Raw genomic sequence first — 17273 nt, forward strand, 5'->3', positions numbered from 1 at the left:
ACACACAACCCCCTTGAAAAGCACACTGCGCTATGCAAATAGGAAACCTGATAATACGTTCTCTTTCTTTCTGAGATCCTTGGCCTCAGGCCCCCACTGAGCCTGGGGCTTGCTATGAGGAAAAGCGACCCGCCCCATGCTTCCCGGGGCTGAGATTCATAAGGTAACCAGACCAGACTCCGCAAGATATATGGAAACCTTCTAAATCTCCCCAAAGCAGAAAGGAAGTTTTCAGTGATTTGTTTCCTTTAATAACAGAGAGAAGATGGAGTAGAATTAGAGGGCCCTCAGTCAGCTAAATTCAGTTTTAATTTAATTCACCACATCTGACTTCTCAGCTGTCCAGTGCTCTGAGCAGAGCTTCCTGACCTGGCCAAGCTGGTCAGAATCACTTGGGACAAAAGCCACATGGCCAGTCCTACCCCTGGAGGTCAGATTCAGTAGATCCGAGGGTGGATAGGGGCAGGAATCTGTATTTTTAACAAGATTCCTGGGGGATTCTGATACAAATCAACCCAGAATTGGGAACGGGCTGCTAGATCTATTTAGAGGCAAAAGCCTTGTTTCCGCATTCTCCCTCCTTCTCAGACTAATTCTTAAAAAAAGGTGCAATGAGTAAATAAAGACAGCTTTCAAGATGTTCATGGAATGACTTTTTTTTACATTTTTCAACTAGTTAAGACAAAAACATTACAATGATTGACTTCTTTCATTTAGTTACATAAATAAAATTTTTATAAATATCTCTTTATAAACAATATAAATAGCTTTACAACATAAATACATTTATGCATGACATGAATTTACAAACAGCAATGTTTTACAGCTGGTTTTGTCAGTCTCTTAAAAACTGTCCCTTGTCATCACGTCGGTGTAGGTGTGTGTGTTTTGTGTATATAATATATATAATATATAACTTTTTATTTTTCATTAAAAAATAAACAAACAATAAAGTCATACCCCCCTCCCTAAATAATAATAAAACAGCTGGTGTTGTGTATTCCCAGTACCAGGAAAAAAAAAAAAAGAAATGTAAAAGCCACATTGCGCTGGAGGTGCTTCCAGATGCTGGGAGGCTGATGACCAAGGATGACCTCAGCAAAACGGAGCAAGTTCCCAATCCTGAAACACAGAGGGGCCAAGGGACACTCAGCTGAGAAAGCCCAGCCTACAGCGCACTTCTAGAACCTTCCTCCCTTTCCCGCTGTAGCAGGAGGCAAAATGCCTCCACCTTTGCCCTACAGGCCCTGATGAAGGCCTTCCTGCAGAGGAAAAAGGGCCCTTCCACTCCGGGCCTCTCCAGGCCCTCATCCATCGCCTGCTGTGTCCTTGGCACTTCCTGCCCCAGCACAGGTGGAACCAGAAAGTCAGCCAGCCCTCCTCCCCCGCTGACTAAGTGCAGGCCTTGTCCTTGGCTCTCCGTGAGACACAGTGAGGGAAAGGGAATGGAAAATGAAGCCCCGCCACCCACCCCCGGCCCACCTCTATTTTTTGCTACAATACAAACCCTCCGTCAGGTGCTTTACGTGTCTGGGGGATGGCGGAGGGAAGGGGGAGAGAAGCATCTGAAGATTTGGGAAATCTGGACTCAAGTCCCAACTGAATATTACTTCCTGGATGGCCATGCATAGCTTTGAGTATCGCTTTCCTCACCCATAAAATGGGATAATAGCCACCTCCCAGGGCTGGCTTTAAGATTCAACAGCGGGCCACACACTGGGCATTGGCAGAGTGTCTGGGTCACAGCTGCCCATAAATAGCACTTCCTTCCCCAGCTGGCTTCTCCTCAGAAAGGGTCCCCTTCAGAATCAAAGGAAATGGTGTGTCACACTGGCCCTGGGGAAATGAGTGGTCGTGCTGGGTTTGCTGGCTTGTGAGTTGGCAGAGTCATTTGATGAGGGCTGCACCCAGTCTCTGCCAATGGGTGTGTGGGTGTTCGGGGGCCAGAGGAAGGCTTCCTCCTGAGACAGGGTGGTGCCCTTCCAGAGGACAGTCCTGGCAGAGGGACCCCGGGCCTCAAGGCCTTGATGAACTTCCTCAACCCCTTTCTCTGCCGTCCCACATGTTTAAACAGAGGACAGATGTCTGTGATGTCTCTGGGCCCCATTGGCAACGGGTTCATTCAGGCATCCTCCACACCTCATCGCTGCCATCAGCATTTTATAATCAAGGCTATAACCATCAGCGACAGTCATTATGGCAGCTGGTTAGAGCCAAAGTCAACTCCTGTATAGACAAATGGCCACAGCCTCAGAAGAGCTTTCATTAATGGGAAAACCCTAAGCTGTCTTTCTCTTTTAAGCCCAGACAGTGAGATACCCTGGGCATCTCCCCTAGGAGGTTGCAGGCAACAGGAAGGATGCTCTGCCTTCTCACGGGGCTGGGGGTGAGGGTGGGGTTGAGAAGGTTAAAGGTGGTGGAGGTGGGCATTCAGCTAAAAGAGAACTTCCAGGAGGTTGACAAGCTTCCCTGGTCAAAGGGGTCAGGAAGCATTAGCAACCTGGATTCCACCTGTGGAGTACCTCTCTCCGCGAATACCTGGTACCCACAGGCAGCCTCATCCAACAACAAGGGGTCTATGGGGACGTGCATGCCAGGCACTTTCTAGGACCTCATCTCCTGCTAACTCACAGAACAACCTCTGTTTGGATTCTGAAGTTTGAACTTGGTGCTTAATTCACAAATTGAAAATTGGACGCCTGTGGCTCCTCCGTCTCTTCATTGTTGAGACAGGAGAGAATAGAACAAACCCATCACAATGGTAGCTTCTAAAGGCTGGTCCACCAGTGCCAGAATCATGACAAGTCAAGATCTCAGACAAACGGAGCCCCTGCAGGAGGAGCACACAGCCTGGCCAAGTCTGGCTGCAGAGAGGAAGGACACCAGCTAAATGCTAGGGCAGGCGGGCGAGGAGTGCTCCTAAGCTGGGTGGGGCAGGTTTTCCGGGTCATTGACAGACATTTTAAAGAGCTCCTTTGGGCATCCTGCAGGCCCCAGTTCATCTTAGGCTAGTGTCCGGCCCTTAAGTTGCTCATGAGTTAATTTGGGGAGGTAAACAGGTTCACCAACAACCATAGCTCAGGTGAAAAAGTTTTCTGTGTAGTAAAAAAGGCTCAGGCATTGCACTGGAGACCTTCAAAGATGGGCGCTCTTGTCCTTTGGGGGAAGACAGTGTAGACATTGATAAGGCTTCTGGGATGAGAGAACACAGCTTGGCCTGCAGTGGGACAGAAAGACTGTGGGACAGGGAATGACAGCAGCTGGCTGCAGGCAAGGCTGGACACCAGGAGGTCAGGTTCGAAATCACTCGAATGTCAGTTCCAGAGGTTGGGATGTTGTTTCTCCATGGATACTGATGGGCAGCAGGAATGGAGGGGAGTGGAGAGAGGAGGGAAGGACATTTGCCGCTGTACCTTGCCAGGGGTGCAGCGCCCGGCCAGGGCTGAAGGTAGCACAGGGGTTTCCAGCCTGGTGGAGGCGGAGGAGGCCATACCAGAAACCCAGGTATGGAGCCTAGGCATGGTGGGGGGGGGGGGAGGAGGAGGGGGGGCGGGGCTCAGTTTGGGACATGTTGAGTTTCAGGTTGGGGCAAAAAAATAGATTATTTTAGTTTCTTTTTCCTTGCCCTAAAATAGTGCCACGAACACTGAGGTTCGATCCTGAAGTCACACGGATTGCTGCAGCGTCAGGACCCTGGACAGGCCAGTTTGCCCACGGCCACGGTTTAGAGAAGGGACAAGAATCAGAATGCTCTGGGGCAGAAATGCTCCCTGGTGATGCTAACAAATGGCTATTCTCCCTACCTTGAGGGGGCAGGTATCGCTCCAAGTCTGTCCCATCACAGAGACAACAGACCCAGGGAGCTGTCCTGACCACTGGGCTGCTTACTGCCCGGCACCATGATGCAGTGGCTAGCAGATCAACTTACCCTTGACTCGTATGTATGCCTTTCCTCCTCTGCTCCCACCAACCCAGGATCAGCCCTCAATTCCCCCAGCTGGAGAACTGGGGTCAGTGTTGCTGGTTGCCTTATGGCCCTGGGGTGGGTGGGACCACACACACCCCCCCCCCCGAGCTGTCTCTGTTTCTCCAGAGGGAGCCAGGTGGGTCCATCCATGCTGAGCCATTTCTGACCTTGCCAAAGTTCCCTGACCACTTTATCCCTCACTTTCTCCATCTGTAAAATGGGATGATAAATGGTGTTGGGGGCAAATGTCTAGCACACACACTCAATCTTGTGCCCAGATGGTCTGGCTGGGAGGCGGAAAGGTCCAGGGGATCAGAGAGGAGCCGGCCTGCGGGAGGGGGTGCAGGCTTGGTTCTGGGGGGCTTCACGGGAAGCTGGGTGTGCAAGAGCTCCCGGCGGCCGGGGTTGGTAGTACTCACCGCCGCCAGGGGTCGCCGCACTAACATCCCAGGCCGCTCATGGAGCCGATCCTGTCCAGCTTGAGGCCGAAGCAGCCCTTGGACAAACCCTTCTTGTTGCCTCCCTTGTATTTCCGCGCGTTGGGGTGCTCTTGCAGAAGACGGGCCCACGCCGCCCGAGACTTGGTGTCCACGCGCAGGTCCCGGAGCAGTCGCGACCGGTCGCCCTTGAGATTGGCGCCGCCACCCCCGGGAGTCTTGTCGCCCTTCTTCTGACCTCCTCCCGCAGCCTGGGGCTCGGCCACCTCCTCCCCTGGCGGAGTGCGCGGGACCTGTCAGAAAGAAAGAACGGGCAGGTGAAGGGACGCACCGCGGCAGCGCGGGGGGACTTTGCGGGGCCGCTGATGCTCCAGCCCGACACTCCGGCCAGCGCGGTTTGTCCTTTCGAGTCCTGAGCGCGCCCCCAGAGGTGCCGGACGGCTCGGCCCTGCATCCACCTGCCACGCGGCCGCCGATGTCCGCTCCTTCGGGGAGCCCCTTGCCCTCCTCTCCTTTGCCCCTTGCCGGGCTGACCACACTGAGGCAGAGGCTGCGCATTTGTCGATGCTCTCCCGAGTCCGGGCTTCGAGGGCTCCCCAGCTCTCACCCGCGCACGTCTCAGGGGAGGGAGAGAGCCGCCTTCCCGCCCCCTCTGCTCCCTCCGGCGGGCCACACCCTCCTAGACCCCCTAGCCCTACCACCGCCCCTCACAGTTCCGACGTCCCTGCGACAGCACCCACCTTCGGCGGCGCCCCGGGCTTGGCTTCGGAGGGCCGGAGCGAGAGTAGCGCGAGCAGCAGGGCGCAGGCCAGCAGCTGGGAGAGGTGCATGGTGCCCGTGGGGTGGCTGGGCGCAGACCGGCGGCAGCAAGGGTGCGCGGGCCGGCGGGCAGACGGGCAGACGGGCAGGCGAGCGCGGAGCAGGCTGGCCGGGCTGCGACGCGGGTGCGGGTCCGGGTCCCAGTGCTGCGCAGCGCCGGCTGGGTGCGCTCTGAGCCCGCGGCTCCGCTCGCGCCTTTATAATCCAACCTGCCGCTGATGTCATCCTCCCGCCCACAGGGCCGCCCGGGCCAATGGCACTCGCGCCGAGGGCCGGGAGGGGTCCGCGGGGGCTCCCCCTCTGCCCCCCCGCCTCATCCCACCCCGGAGGGATCCCGCGGCTCGGCGGGCTCTCTCCCGACTGCGCTCCAAGCTGCAAAGCGGCGCGCACAAGGGAACTCGAATTGCAGGGAGCGCGCTCTGGCATGCCAAGCGTTTGTGCGCCCGCTGCCCTGCGCACAAGGTTGGACCTCAGCACACGCTCTTCCTGGAAAGGATCAGTTTCCCTCTTTGCAAGTGCAAAGATAGGCTCAGAGGAATTAAGTAACTTGCCCAAAGTCACACAGCCAGAAAGTTGGCACAGCCCGAAATCCACGCAGATCTGCCTTGTTGCCAATCTCTTCCCGGGGCACCTGACAGGCGCGAGGCCTGGCGCTGCGGCTCCACCTTTCACCTGCTCGCCGGGACAGTAATTCAGATCGCACCGACGCCTTTAGCTTGGGGAGGCAGAGGATGGGGCCAGAGGTCCGGGAGGTAGGCACAGAGAGAGCGGGGTTTGCCCGGGGCCGCAGGGGAGAGCGCGAGTCCTTCACCGGACAGTGCGAGCTTTTCGCCTGCGGGTGTGTTTGGGAGCGAAACGCGAACGAGATGCGAGGGTTCATGCGTGTGTGCGGCAGCATCTTGGGCCCGCCGCTGTGGCTCTAAGTGCGCCCTCAGCCCAGGCCGGCCCTACAGAACGTCCCCGGGTCTGACCCGCCAGATGGCTTCCTTCTGCACCGACGGGTGCGCGCCTGACCTCGACTGCACCCACTCGAGGATCCGCAGCGTGTGGCTGTCCGCTCCAGTGGCCTGTGCACCTGCACAGTCTGGGGAGCGAGCTTCACCCAGCCCCGAGCCCAGTCTGGTTTCTGTGAGCCGTAACAGGTGGTCGCCTTCGCGTTTTCTGCCTCAGAGTGGTCCCTACCATAGTTGTCGGAACACGCCCAAGTATCGCTGCTGCTCACGACTTGCTCTCCTTGGGCAGGGCGTCTCGGTCCCTCGGGTTCTGAGGAGTCCTTCGGGATGGGCCGCGGAGGCAGAGAACCGTAAGAATTGAGTGAGATGCAGGAATCTATGACTGCACTGCCTCCGGAGCAGGGGACTCGGCTGGACAGCGGAGAGTAGGGGAGTGCTTGCGGACCCCAAGCACCAAGACTACCCTGAGGGCTGGAGGCACCTGGACGACCTTTTGCGAGGAAAGGAAGCTGAGCCCCCCGCGGGAACGCCACAGGAATCAAGAGGGGCCGGGAGAACCAAGTGTCATGCGGTGGATCCCACAGCAAAGCCTGAGCCCAGAGCCGGGACGCAATGCCAAACCATCTGCTTTCTCTTCCCCACCCTGGCATTCTGCGCGGGAAAGTGCAGGTCCCTTTGTTTAGGAAATAACCTACACCAGAGGCCTGAGTTTGGGGTAGCAGAATTTCCTGAACTCCAAGACGATCCAGACATCAGCAGGGCATCCTTTGTGTGAGTTGACTCATCACCTCCGGGCAGCCAGCCTGATTGCCTCCGCATGGTAACACCCATAGAGGGGCACCACTCTTTCATTTGAGGAGAAAGGAAGAGGTATAAGAAGGGAAAGAGGGAGGGAGCTCCAGGTGGACGATGGAAGTCCCCTCTCCTCTTTGTCTACTGGACGAAGAGGAATGTTACCCAATCTGGAACTTCTTTGAGACTTGCTTTGTTTATACAGGTTTAAGGAGCCAGGCAGATTGATTTTTTTTTAAATAAATAAATAAATTTATTTATTTATTTATTTATTTATTTATTTATTTATTTATTTATTTATGGCTGTGTTGGGTCTTCGCTGCTGCCCGCGGGCTTTCTCTAGTTGTGGAGACTGGGGGCTACTCTTTGTTGCGGTGTGCAGGCTTCTCATTGCGATGGCTTCTCTTGTTGCAGAGCACGGTCCTTAGAGCGAGCGGGCTTCAGTAGTTGTGGCACACGGGCTTCAGTACTTGTGGCTCGCGGGCTCTAGAGCGCAGGCTCAGTAGTTGTGGCGCAGGGGCTTAGTTGCTCCGCAGCATGTGGGATCTTCCTGGACCAGGGGTCGAACCCCTGTCTCCTGCACTGGCAGGCGGATTCTCAACCACTGTGCTACCAGGGAAGCCCCAGATTGATTCTTGAGCCAGGCACTGGACTGGTTTCCAGGGGGCAAGAGGTACATCCTCTGAAACCCCTTACTGAGAACAGGTTGGGAGCTTCCAGTGTCCCATGGGCACCTCCTTCTGTCCGAATATCTGTAGGCTGGTTCTTCCTGTCTTCTTGGTGACAGCTGGGTAACCATCTAGGTCTCCTCTCTCTTTGAGCTTTGAGACTAAATACAATAAACTGACCCCGCCCCAGTGTGGACAGAACCAACACCTGGGAATCTACCTCCCCTCTTTGGAAGAGGAATCTTCTGGTGAGCCCTCACTTCTGACCACTGGCCTGTGGTCATTTGGGGCAGATCAGATCCTGGAAGAGTTAACTGCGGCATGAGGCTTCCCTGGGGCAGACCATGGAGCAGCTCCTGCTTAGCCTGGGCTTGGGAGGTAGATGGGTAGAAGTGGGAGGATGATGCTGGAGGGACCTTCAGGGAAGGAGAGAACCAGCGCATGACCGCCTTGGCAACTGAAGGTTTCAACTCCTCCTTGGTTTCTTTGCCCAGGAAGCTGCAGAGAAGGCTCTCTCTCTCCCCTAGGCCTAGACTGGGGGCCCAGGTCACTTCTCCCTGCTTTCTGCTCATGAGGTTTGCTCCTTCCTGCTCTGGCCCCAGGGGCCAGGCCTGGGAAAGTTGGACCCACTGAGCCGCTGAACGTGAACTGTTTGTGGCACTTTATCGAACGCTCAGTGTGAAAACTCCTCCTAATGGCAAAGGAGAGAGAAAAGGCCACTGGGCCTCAGGAGCCTGGCAGTTCTGTAGGGAATCTTGTCATTTGTCAATTATCCATCCACTGATTCCCCAAGTATTCACTGAGCATCCGTGCAGCCTGTGGGGTTCCATCCTGGCAGGGAAGACACCCCTCCACCCAGGCAACAGGCACTAGCTTTGTAGGCCCAAAAGGACAATGGCAGGGAGGGAGGACAGCTCCCCCAGCTTGGGCTAGCAGGGCAGGCTTCCTGGAGAAGGAAAAGTCTGTGCTGAGCTGGGAAAGGAGACCCGGCAGGCAGGAGGAGAGAAAGGAGAGAGGAGGGAAACCCAGATGGAAAACAGAGTGATTCCCTTTGGGCTACTGGGAGGAACGCACCCAGGCTTAGTGGGATGCAGTAAAAGAAAACATGAGTGCCCAGAGCTAGGGAAAGAAGGGGGAGGGGCTTCAGGTAGGAGTGCCCAGAGGAGGCAAGAGTAGGTTGGGGGAGTAGGTTGACAGGTGAGGCCGAAGGAGGGTGATCAGTTGTCAGGGGACACAGAGAGGGAGTGGGAGAGAGAAGTCAGAGCCAGGCCGGTGTGCCAAACTCCAGGCATCAGAGAGTTGCACAGCTAGGACTTTCCCTCCTGGACCTCTGAAAGGACATGGAGAGAAAAGACTCTGTTCTTGTGGGCCCCTCTTCTCTTTTTCCCTTCCTCCACGAGGGCAAGGTAAGACTTTTGTGCCTACCACTGATGGGCCCTACTGGAGCAGAGTTGAGGTTCAGTCCACTACCAGGATCCTATAGGAGGTAAGAGTGGGCCTCGATGAGATGAGAAAAGTGCTCATAAGGCCTTTTTGGAGGCTGGGGAAGGGGTGGCTAAGACAGGATTGTCCACCTCCCCTCCCCGGGAGCAGGGAAACAAGCTCCCTGTGTAACAGCGCCCCCTCCTGGCCCTGCAGAGGATTCTCAGGCACACAGACGAGGGGAGGATTGCTCTGCTGTCCATCTGTTTTCTCCGCAATTATTTCATCCCAGGGGCCCCCTTCCAGCTGCATAACTTCCCAGAGAGGACACTGAACAGGCGGTGAGCAGATCTCATGGAGGCCGGCAGGGAAATTGCAGCGGGACCCTCGCCAATCTCATCACTGCTTGGAGCCTTCAGTTTCACCATCTGTATTTGGGAAAAAGCCTTCCCTGCCTCCTGGATAGGGGCAGATGAGTCAGGAGGCCCGACAAGAGGTTTCTGAGTCCTAGACGAAGGTAGGAGGAAGCAGCTGGGGCAGAAGAGGGATCTGAATGTCACTGCACAAGACACACTCCCAGGTGGGAGGGTCTAGCACTCCTGAGACTCCTCAGATCTGTTGGTGGTGGGGACCCACAGAGGATGCAGAGGCACAGCCTGGCCAGGTCTCCTTGAGCTTGGTACCTCTTCCAGGAGTCCTGCACCTGTCGGGCCTGGCTTTAGGAGAGGAGCCAGAGGCCAAGGAAGCATCATCCATCCTTCCCGGGACAGAAATTCCAGAAAACCTTAACTTCATCGTGCCATGAGGTCTTTGACCCCAGGACACTCCCACCTGATGAGCCAGCTGCCCTGCTTCTCCTTTCCCAGGGGCCCTGCCAGCACCTGCTCCAGATGGCCTCCAACCCCTCTGTCCTACGCAAGCGCATGACGTCAGAGTTTATCCCTCACCACCACCCTGCCTTTTTTTCCCTTTTCAAGAATAAAAGACAGACAGTCTCTACAGATAGGCTCAGTTCCCTGGGGGAAACGACTGCTCATTTCGTGACTATCAACAGGCAGGTGAGGGAGTAGAGGCTGAAGCTTAAGCCCTGAGAAAGTGATTAGGGAGGTGAAGGAGAGGGACCTTCCCAGCAAAAGATGGCTCCGCATCCCGACCTTAGCGTGGTGCACGCACCAGATGTTTGCAGAGGGAATGGATCTGCTGCCAGGCTCTGCGCCCTGGGGACTGAGCTTGCCTTGGCTGGGTTCTGGTAAAATATTGGCCATATGGAGCTTTTCCAAGCAGGGAGCTACTCCTTGCTGTCCTGGGAGGGGGGGGGGGTCCCTGCAGTGAGCCTACGCTCTTGGTATGTACTGGGAGGAGGCTGTCTATTGTCTGGTCTTAGAGACAGTGTTTCAGATTTGTTGGAGGTCACAGTCTTCAAGGAAGGGGGCTTCTCCCTGTGGACAGAAGCCACCCCAAGTGTCTTACAGAAGTCTCTTGACATTGCACTTTCACAGAAGGCACCATAGGACGGGCCTGCCACGAGCTAGGGCCACCAGGCAGCTCAAGGAGCCACGTCTTTGGATTTTCCAAGCCAGAAACTCCTCTGCAGATTTCTGCCCCAGGAGTGTGTGGCCACCAACTACCTTGTGGTGAGCAGTCAATTTCTAAAACGAGAATGACCAGAGAACACTAGCAAGAGAGCGTCATGACCAAGCCAGATGCTAACAGGGTTGGAGGAACATCCATTTTTGCAATCTGGTCTCTACAGGGATTAGAAAACACTTTTAAGCCCAAAGCCCATAAATTGTTTGAAAACCACCCCTGTGCCTGTGTGAATTGTTTCTGGGCCCAACGTGCAACATCACACAACAAACTTTTCTCCTGGATCGCCCAGGAAGGTCCCTGTGTCCCAGTGCAGGCTGGGCAAGAAGAAGAAGGGTCCTTCCCCACCAATGATGGCCTGTTTTGCCTTGTGGGTAAAATAATTTAAGAGAGGAGGCCCCAGCTTAGAGTTGAGCAGGGTTTAGGACTTCTGATCGAGTAGCTGATTTGGAGTCTTGGGGTCCTTGGATATGGTAAAAAGGGGAGACACGCCCTGTGTGTAGTGGATACAGGTCAGTGGGTTTTTGCTGCCTAGCTCTCAGCCCACTGCAGAAGCTGAGATGTCAAATGCTTGCTTGCCTAACCACCCCTACAGAACACATTGGTGTGTGACCTGGAGTCCCCCAGCCAGATGGGCCAGCCCTAGGTTTTAAATGAGGAGCCGTTGCTTCAGAGAATCCAGGGCCATGCAGAACACTCTTAGACACACTGCAAGAGCACTTCCTAGGGCACAGGGGCAGTGTGGTAGCATCCACTGTCCTGTGTCAGGGCTGTCACCGACACAGTGTTATCATAAATGTTGGTGGCAGGGCCGGCACTGAGGGCCTCGCTAGATCTGTTCTGCAGCTTGACTGGTCCTGGATGGGTTGTTGCCAGGCCTTCTCCACTACCCAATACCCCTTAAATAAATTCCTTTTCTACTTCACCCAGCCAGAGTCAGGCTTTTTTTTTTTTTTCAGAGTCAGGCTTTTTTGCTTACAAGTAAGTACCCTGAATGATCCCACAGTTACCCAGGCCCTGGTGCCCACAGCTTGACCTCTCCAAAATTTCATTCCTGGAATAACCAGTCTGCCAGAGCCTCGCTGCACCCTGACAGCTCCTGATGTGAGGGTGAGGACATCTGGAGACATCAGCCTTCTTCCTCCACCTTCAGTGATGGATACAAGGGCAAAGGGGACAACACATAGAGAAGACAATTAGGAAGGACTGAGCAGCTCCCCTGTGGAAACAGAAAGCAAATTGTCAGGACAACATTTGATGATTGGGTCCAGGCTGCCTGTGCTGGCCATGTTGTCTTGATGATAAAAATATCACGCTGACTCTATAGAATTAGACAGTCCCTGACCCGAGCTCACAGCCTGTGGGGGAGAGTTCACTTTGGTAAAATGAATGTGACATATGCTCATACATATTACTAAATTAAGCAAATATTTCTAACTTCAGCACCTTCTTACCCCATTAGATCCAAATGTGTTTCTCAAGCAGGAAAGGCTTCACGGAGCTAAGAGAAACACAAAGTGGTGAGTGATGTGTTATGAGAAAATCCAGAAAGCTGGGTGGTGGCTGAGCCAGGAAAGGCGGGTGGGAGGGCTGGGAGTCTGCATGCTGGGCTGGGAGAAGGGGCACCAGGCTTCAGAGAACAGTGCCCAGATCAAGGAACCCAGAGGCTGGAGTCCTGTACCTTCCTTTTACCCCTAGGGATCTTGACTCAGAGGGATTAAGCATCATACTCTGGTCATTCCGGCCCCATAGCTCCAGGTGCCAGACCCCGCGTGGACCGTGGGCGTGCCACCTTCTCTTTGCCCCTTGAGTTTTCATCTGGTGCCTCCCGCAGGGCAGCAGAGCAGCTGTCAGACTGGGGTGGTATGGCCAGGGCTGCTCACTGAGAACCCAGGTGTGTGACCCTTGGGACTGGTTTCTGAGCCCTGCTGGGGCAGGAGACCCGCCAAGGCAGCCTGGTTTCTGGCAGAAGGGCCTGGTTAGGACCTGAAATGATGTGGCATCTCTGGTGTGATGTCCCTGTGAGCACTAAGTCTCTTCCTGGGCTGGCTGATTCCCACGGGCCTGTCCTCCAGTTCAGCACAGACAGTGCGGGCCCCAGCCTTGGGGTCCCACAGCCCTAATACCAGTGGGGCTTCCTTCTCTCCCTCTGTCAGCTTCTCAGGGACCTCCCTGTCTGTCTCAGTCGCCCCAGCTCTCCGCACATCGCCTGCCACACAGTGGGTGCTCGGTAAGTGCACAGAGACTGGAGGCGGCCACCGTACTAAGCCTCAGGGGGCAGCAGGGACAGACACAGCCTCTGTCCTTGCAGAAGGAAGGAGCTGGCGAAACGACCAGCCGCCCCACTTCGCAGATGGGGCCGTGGAGGCCCCGACCGACTCCTGGCTCTGCCCTCAGCCCCACACGGGGCTCAGCAGGCTGCAGGGCCTAATGGGTGAGCTGGCTGGACTCCAGCGAGTCACGACGATCGGGCTGGGAGCGAGCACCCCGCTCCCCGCGAGCACATCTGCCGAGAGGAACAGCTGTCTCCACGCTGCGCCGCGCGGCTCCCGTGGGAATGTGCTGAGAGGCTTGGCCAAGACGAGGACGCGGCTCCTCCGCCGCCGGGGCCCATCTACGGGGTGGGGGGCTTCGAGTTCTGGGGCCTTTGTCATATCTGTCAGCGGCCATTTCTCTGCCACGGCACTGTCCCCTTTTCTCATTCTTTCCTGTTTAATTCCTGGGAGGTCTGGGAAAGACAGGCTTGGATGGGTGGGGAACACTGGTTTGGGGAGACGGAGAGCTCTAGCGACAGGACACCAGCCCTCCGTGTGTGTGCGGCCGTGGTGGGCGGCGTGCATCAGGTGGTCTGGGGCTGCAGCCGTCCAGCATGGGAGGTGGGCTGGGCCGGGCTTCTGACAGGGCAAGGCAGGGAGTCTCGTACATGGGAAAAGAGCCAGGCCAGGGAGACCCTGAGAGAAGGACCCCTGGGACCACCCTGGATTCCCGCAAGCTACGGGCTTGGGGGCTTGGCCCTCACACCTGAGCTCCATGATCGAATCAGCTGTGACCCACACGGAGAAGCCCTCCCCCACCAGCCGGGGTGGGTGGGTGAGGATGGGGGCGGGGCTAAAGCTGCCAGGGAAAAGGGGCCGAGAACCTGGGCCGGCGGGGCACAGCCTCCCTTTTTGCCTTCGGGTGGGGATCCTCACAGCTTTCAACTCCCCTCTCCCAGCATCTCCTCTGGTTGACACCCACCTGGGAGGCTGCTGGGTCCAGGGCTGCCGCAGAGTCAGAGACTGAGACAGAAACAGGACAGTGGCTCAGACGTGGACAGGGGTCTGCCTGGTCCCAGGGGCTGAGCAGTCCCCAGAACAAGGCAAGGCCATGATGGGGGGTTGGGAGGGCGGGCGACGCTTGGGTGGGAGGGCCTGTTCACCCCCAGGACTTCAGTCGAGCTCACACAGCTCTCTGTTCTGTGGGGAACCACAGAGCAGGAGTCAGGGCAGCCCCGTGTCTCCCCGGGGAGCAGGGCAGGGCCAGGAGGCTGGGAAAGGAGCTGCCCCTGGCAGTTATCTGACCTCAGGAGGACTTGCCCCGCGGCGATGAGCTCATGGGCACAGGGGCAGAGCTGGGTGGTGACAGGAAAGGAACGGCAAATGTTTGCTGGAGACCTGGAGGCGTGGGGCTTTCACAAGAGCTCATGCGATAAGACTCTCCCCAGGCCAGGTGCAGCGGGCAGCTGTGTCCTGCAGGCGGAGCCCCTGCTGCTTGCCCTGCCAGGCCTCTGCCCTTCACATCTGCTCTCGCTCGCTTGGAAATCTCGGCCTGAGGAACTCTCCAGAATCCAGCCTGGAGATGACCTGGGCAACATCGAGCTTATTTGGCTGGAATGATGAAGGTTCTTTTTTATTTTTATTTTTTAAATTAATTTTTATTGGAGTACAGTTGATTTACAATGTTATGTTAGTTTCTGCTGTACAGCAAAGGGAATCAGTTATACGTATACACATATCCATTCTATTTTAGATTCTTTTCCCATATAGGTCATTACAGAGTACTGAATAGAGTCCCCTGTGCTATATAGTAGGTTCTTATTAGTTATCTATTTTATATATAGTAGTGTGTATATGTCAATCCCAATTTCCCAATTTATCCCTCCCCCGCCCTTTCCTCCTTGGTAACCATAAGTTTGTTTTCTACGTCTGTGACTCCATTTCTGTTTTGTAAATAAGCTCATTTGTGAAGGTTCTTTTTTAAAATCAATCCTTTTTTAAAAAATAGAATATTGACCCAATGATACAGTGCAAGATCAACAGAAATGTCAAACCTACGGCAAGTGTACAAATACCTCTACCAATATCACATGACTTGTCTACTTCTCGCCTAGGCTTTCAGATCCTCCCGGCAAAATTCGTGCCTAGTTAGAATCAGTGTGCACTTAATATCTTGTGACCAGCTTTTTCATGTAATGTTATTTTGTATAACCTTTTCCATGGATCTAAGTAGTCTGCAATATTAGTAGTTCACAGGCAGGATTTGGGCTAAGTGTCGTGTGCTTACAAATTATACAGGTAAAAACATCTCGATACAAATAGGGTTTTTCTCTTTTCTCCCTCCCTCCCTTCCTTCTTTCCTTCCTTCCTTCTCTCCCTTCCTCTCTTGCTCTGTTTCTTCAATCAGAGGAACTGCTCGTTGAAAAGTCGGATGATGTGAGTGCACTGTGGTTTGGTAGCTCTTCACCTGCTCTGGGCCGATGGGTATGACCTGGAGTACATATTTAGGGTACTCTTGTCCAAGTCCTCTGCTAATGCTGCAGTTTTACTCGTATTTGCCAGAGACCTTCAGTGTTGCCTTGTCTCCCTCTAGTTTCTAAATAATTTTATCAGTTTCATAAATATTTTGATATTATTGTTCATATTTATCATGAAGTGTTCTTTCACTCCATTGCTTTTCTGTATGTTTATATTGCGATGTTTACAAATTTAAAAAATATAATCTATTCTCATAGCCTCCCATACTTTAATTATGTGCTTGTGTGGTTACTTGACTCAGACCTTTCTCCCCAGGGGCATCTGTTCTTAAAGGTGCCCCACTGCAACCCCAGCACCCAGCCCGAGGAAGTCCATTACAGAGGCTAAAGTGTGGGCCACGAAGTGGCTTTGATTCTTGTGAATTGGGTATTTTTACCTATATTGTGCAGATAGGCAACTGAGCTCACAGATGTTAAATATTTGAGTAAGCACCTCAGGTGGAACCGAAACTCAGAGGTCTGTTTGCTCTGAAACCCTCGCTTTGTCCTGACATCACTGTCTCAGTAGACTGGGTGAGCAAACACTTATATTCTTCTGTTGTGGGTTTATTTTTTTAATGGTTGTGTACGTGTATACATGTGTGTAGTTAACTTTAACCTGTCTGGAATGTTCTCTGGTAAATAGTATGAATAAGAGTTTGCTATTCACACGTTATTATTATCCATTTCCCGTATGAATGTAGTGATAATTTTTTTCATCATTTTATTTTCATGTGATTTGTTATATATTAAATGCAAATAAATGTGTTCACATCTGCTCTACCATAAAGCTTTGACAACCGCCACATATGTTCTATAGATTGGTTGGTACTTCCCTGGTTTTGCCTTCAAATTAAAAAAATTTCTGAAAACTTGCTTTTCCATATAAACGTTATTATTACATTATAAACTTGTATAAAATTAAATTTAATGTTAATTAGTTGTATTTTATTTTCATTTAAACTTTTCTTATGGAGTTTTAATTTTATTGCATTGTGGTCTGAGAATAGAACTTATAATATTTCTAAGATTTGAACTTTACTGAGATTTTCTTTGTACCTGTATATATGTTATTTTTATAAAGATTTAATGGGTACTTAAAAATAGGACGATTCTCTGTAGGGTACAAAGTTTAATATATCCAACTTTATTGACTAAATTTTCTATGTACTTTTATTTTTCGGCAACCGATTTGTGATAGACTACTAGGAGTGGATAAAACCCCCATTTATTTGATAAATGACGTTTCCATACTTGCTTGGCTATTATTGTTTGCTCTGTCCCTCTGCAGCCCCCCTTCTTTGGGGGAAATCTTCCTCTACTCCCACCCTGTGGTTTTATTGGGGTCTACCAATCTCAGTGACCTATCCCTTTGACCACAGACATAGGCGCATGGTTCAGATCTCACCAGGCCCAGGCCCCTGAGTTGGCCTATGACAGAAACCCAGCTCAAGCTGTAAGGGACTTTATTGTTTGCATAACTGGGAAGCCCAAGGAGGGTGGCTATTAGCTAATCACAGCCAGGCACAGTGATTTAAACGATGCCACATCTCTTTCTCCCCACAGCTCTCCTCTGCCTCTGTGTAATGACTGTATTCTCTCCCACTGTAGGGGACCTTTCTCCATGTGCTGGGGGATGGAGGCGAGGATGGAGACACCTTCAGATATCTTCCTCTGATATCTAGACCGAATGTTAGAAAAGAACCGCCTGGCCCCATTTGTCTGAGTCCCCAATCACTGTGGCCGGGAAGATGGTTTTTCATAGATTGGCCAGTTTTAGCTCAAGTGCACGTCTCTGGGGCCAAGAGGTGGGGTATGGAGATTGACAGCCCCAGAAGAACCCTGACAAATGAGGGA

At 53.4% G+C, this 17273-nt stretch overlaps 1 protein-coding gene across 1 annotated transcript; it reads right to left on the bottom strand.

Moving 5' to 3' along the window:
• Positions 1-640: 640 nt before the first annotated feature.
• Positions 641-5465, bottom strand: NPPC (natriuretic peptide C). Its single transcript, XM_004262594.3, has 3 exons — positions 5145-5465; positions 4387-4697; positions 641-1122 (listed from the first exon to the last, which is right to left on the bottom strand). The coding sequence occupies exons 1-2, from the start codon at positions 5232-5234 to the stop codon at positions 4407-4409; spliced, it is 381 nt and encodes a 126-aa protein (XP_004262642.1). The 5' UTR covers positions 5235-5465; the 3' UTR covers positions 641-1122; positions 4387-4406.
• Positions 5466-17273: the final 11808 nt, after the last annotated feature.

Source organism: Orcinus orca, chromosome 7 (genome assembly GCF_937001465.1).
Source record: "Orcinus orca chromosome 7, mOrcOrc1.1, whole genome shotgun sequence".
Lineage (NCBI taxonomy): Eukaryota > Metazoa > Chordata > Mammalia > Artiodactyla > Delphinidae > Orcinus > Orcinus orca.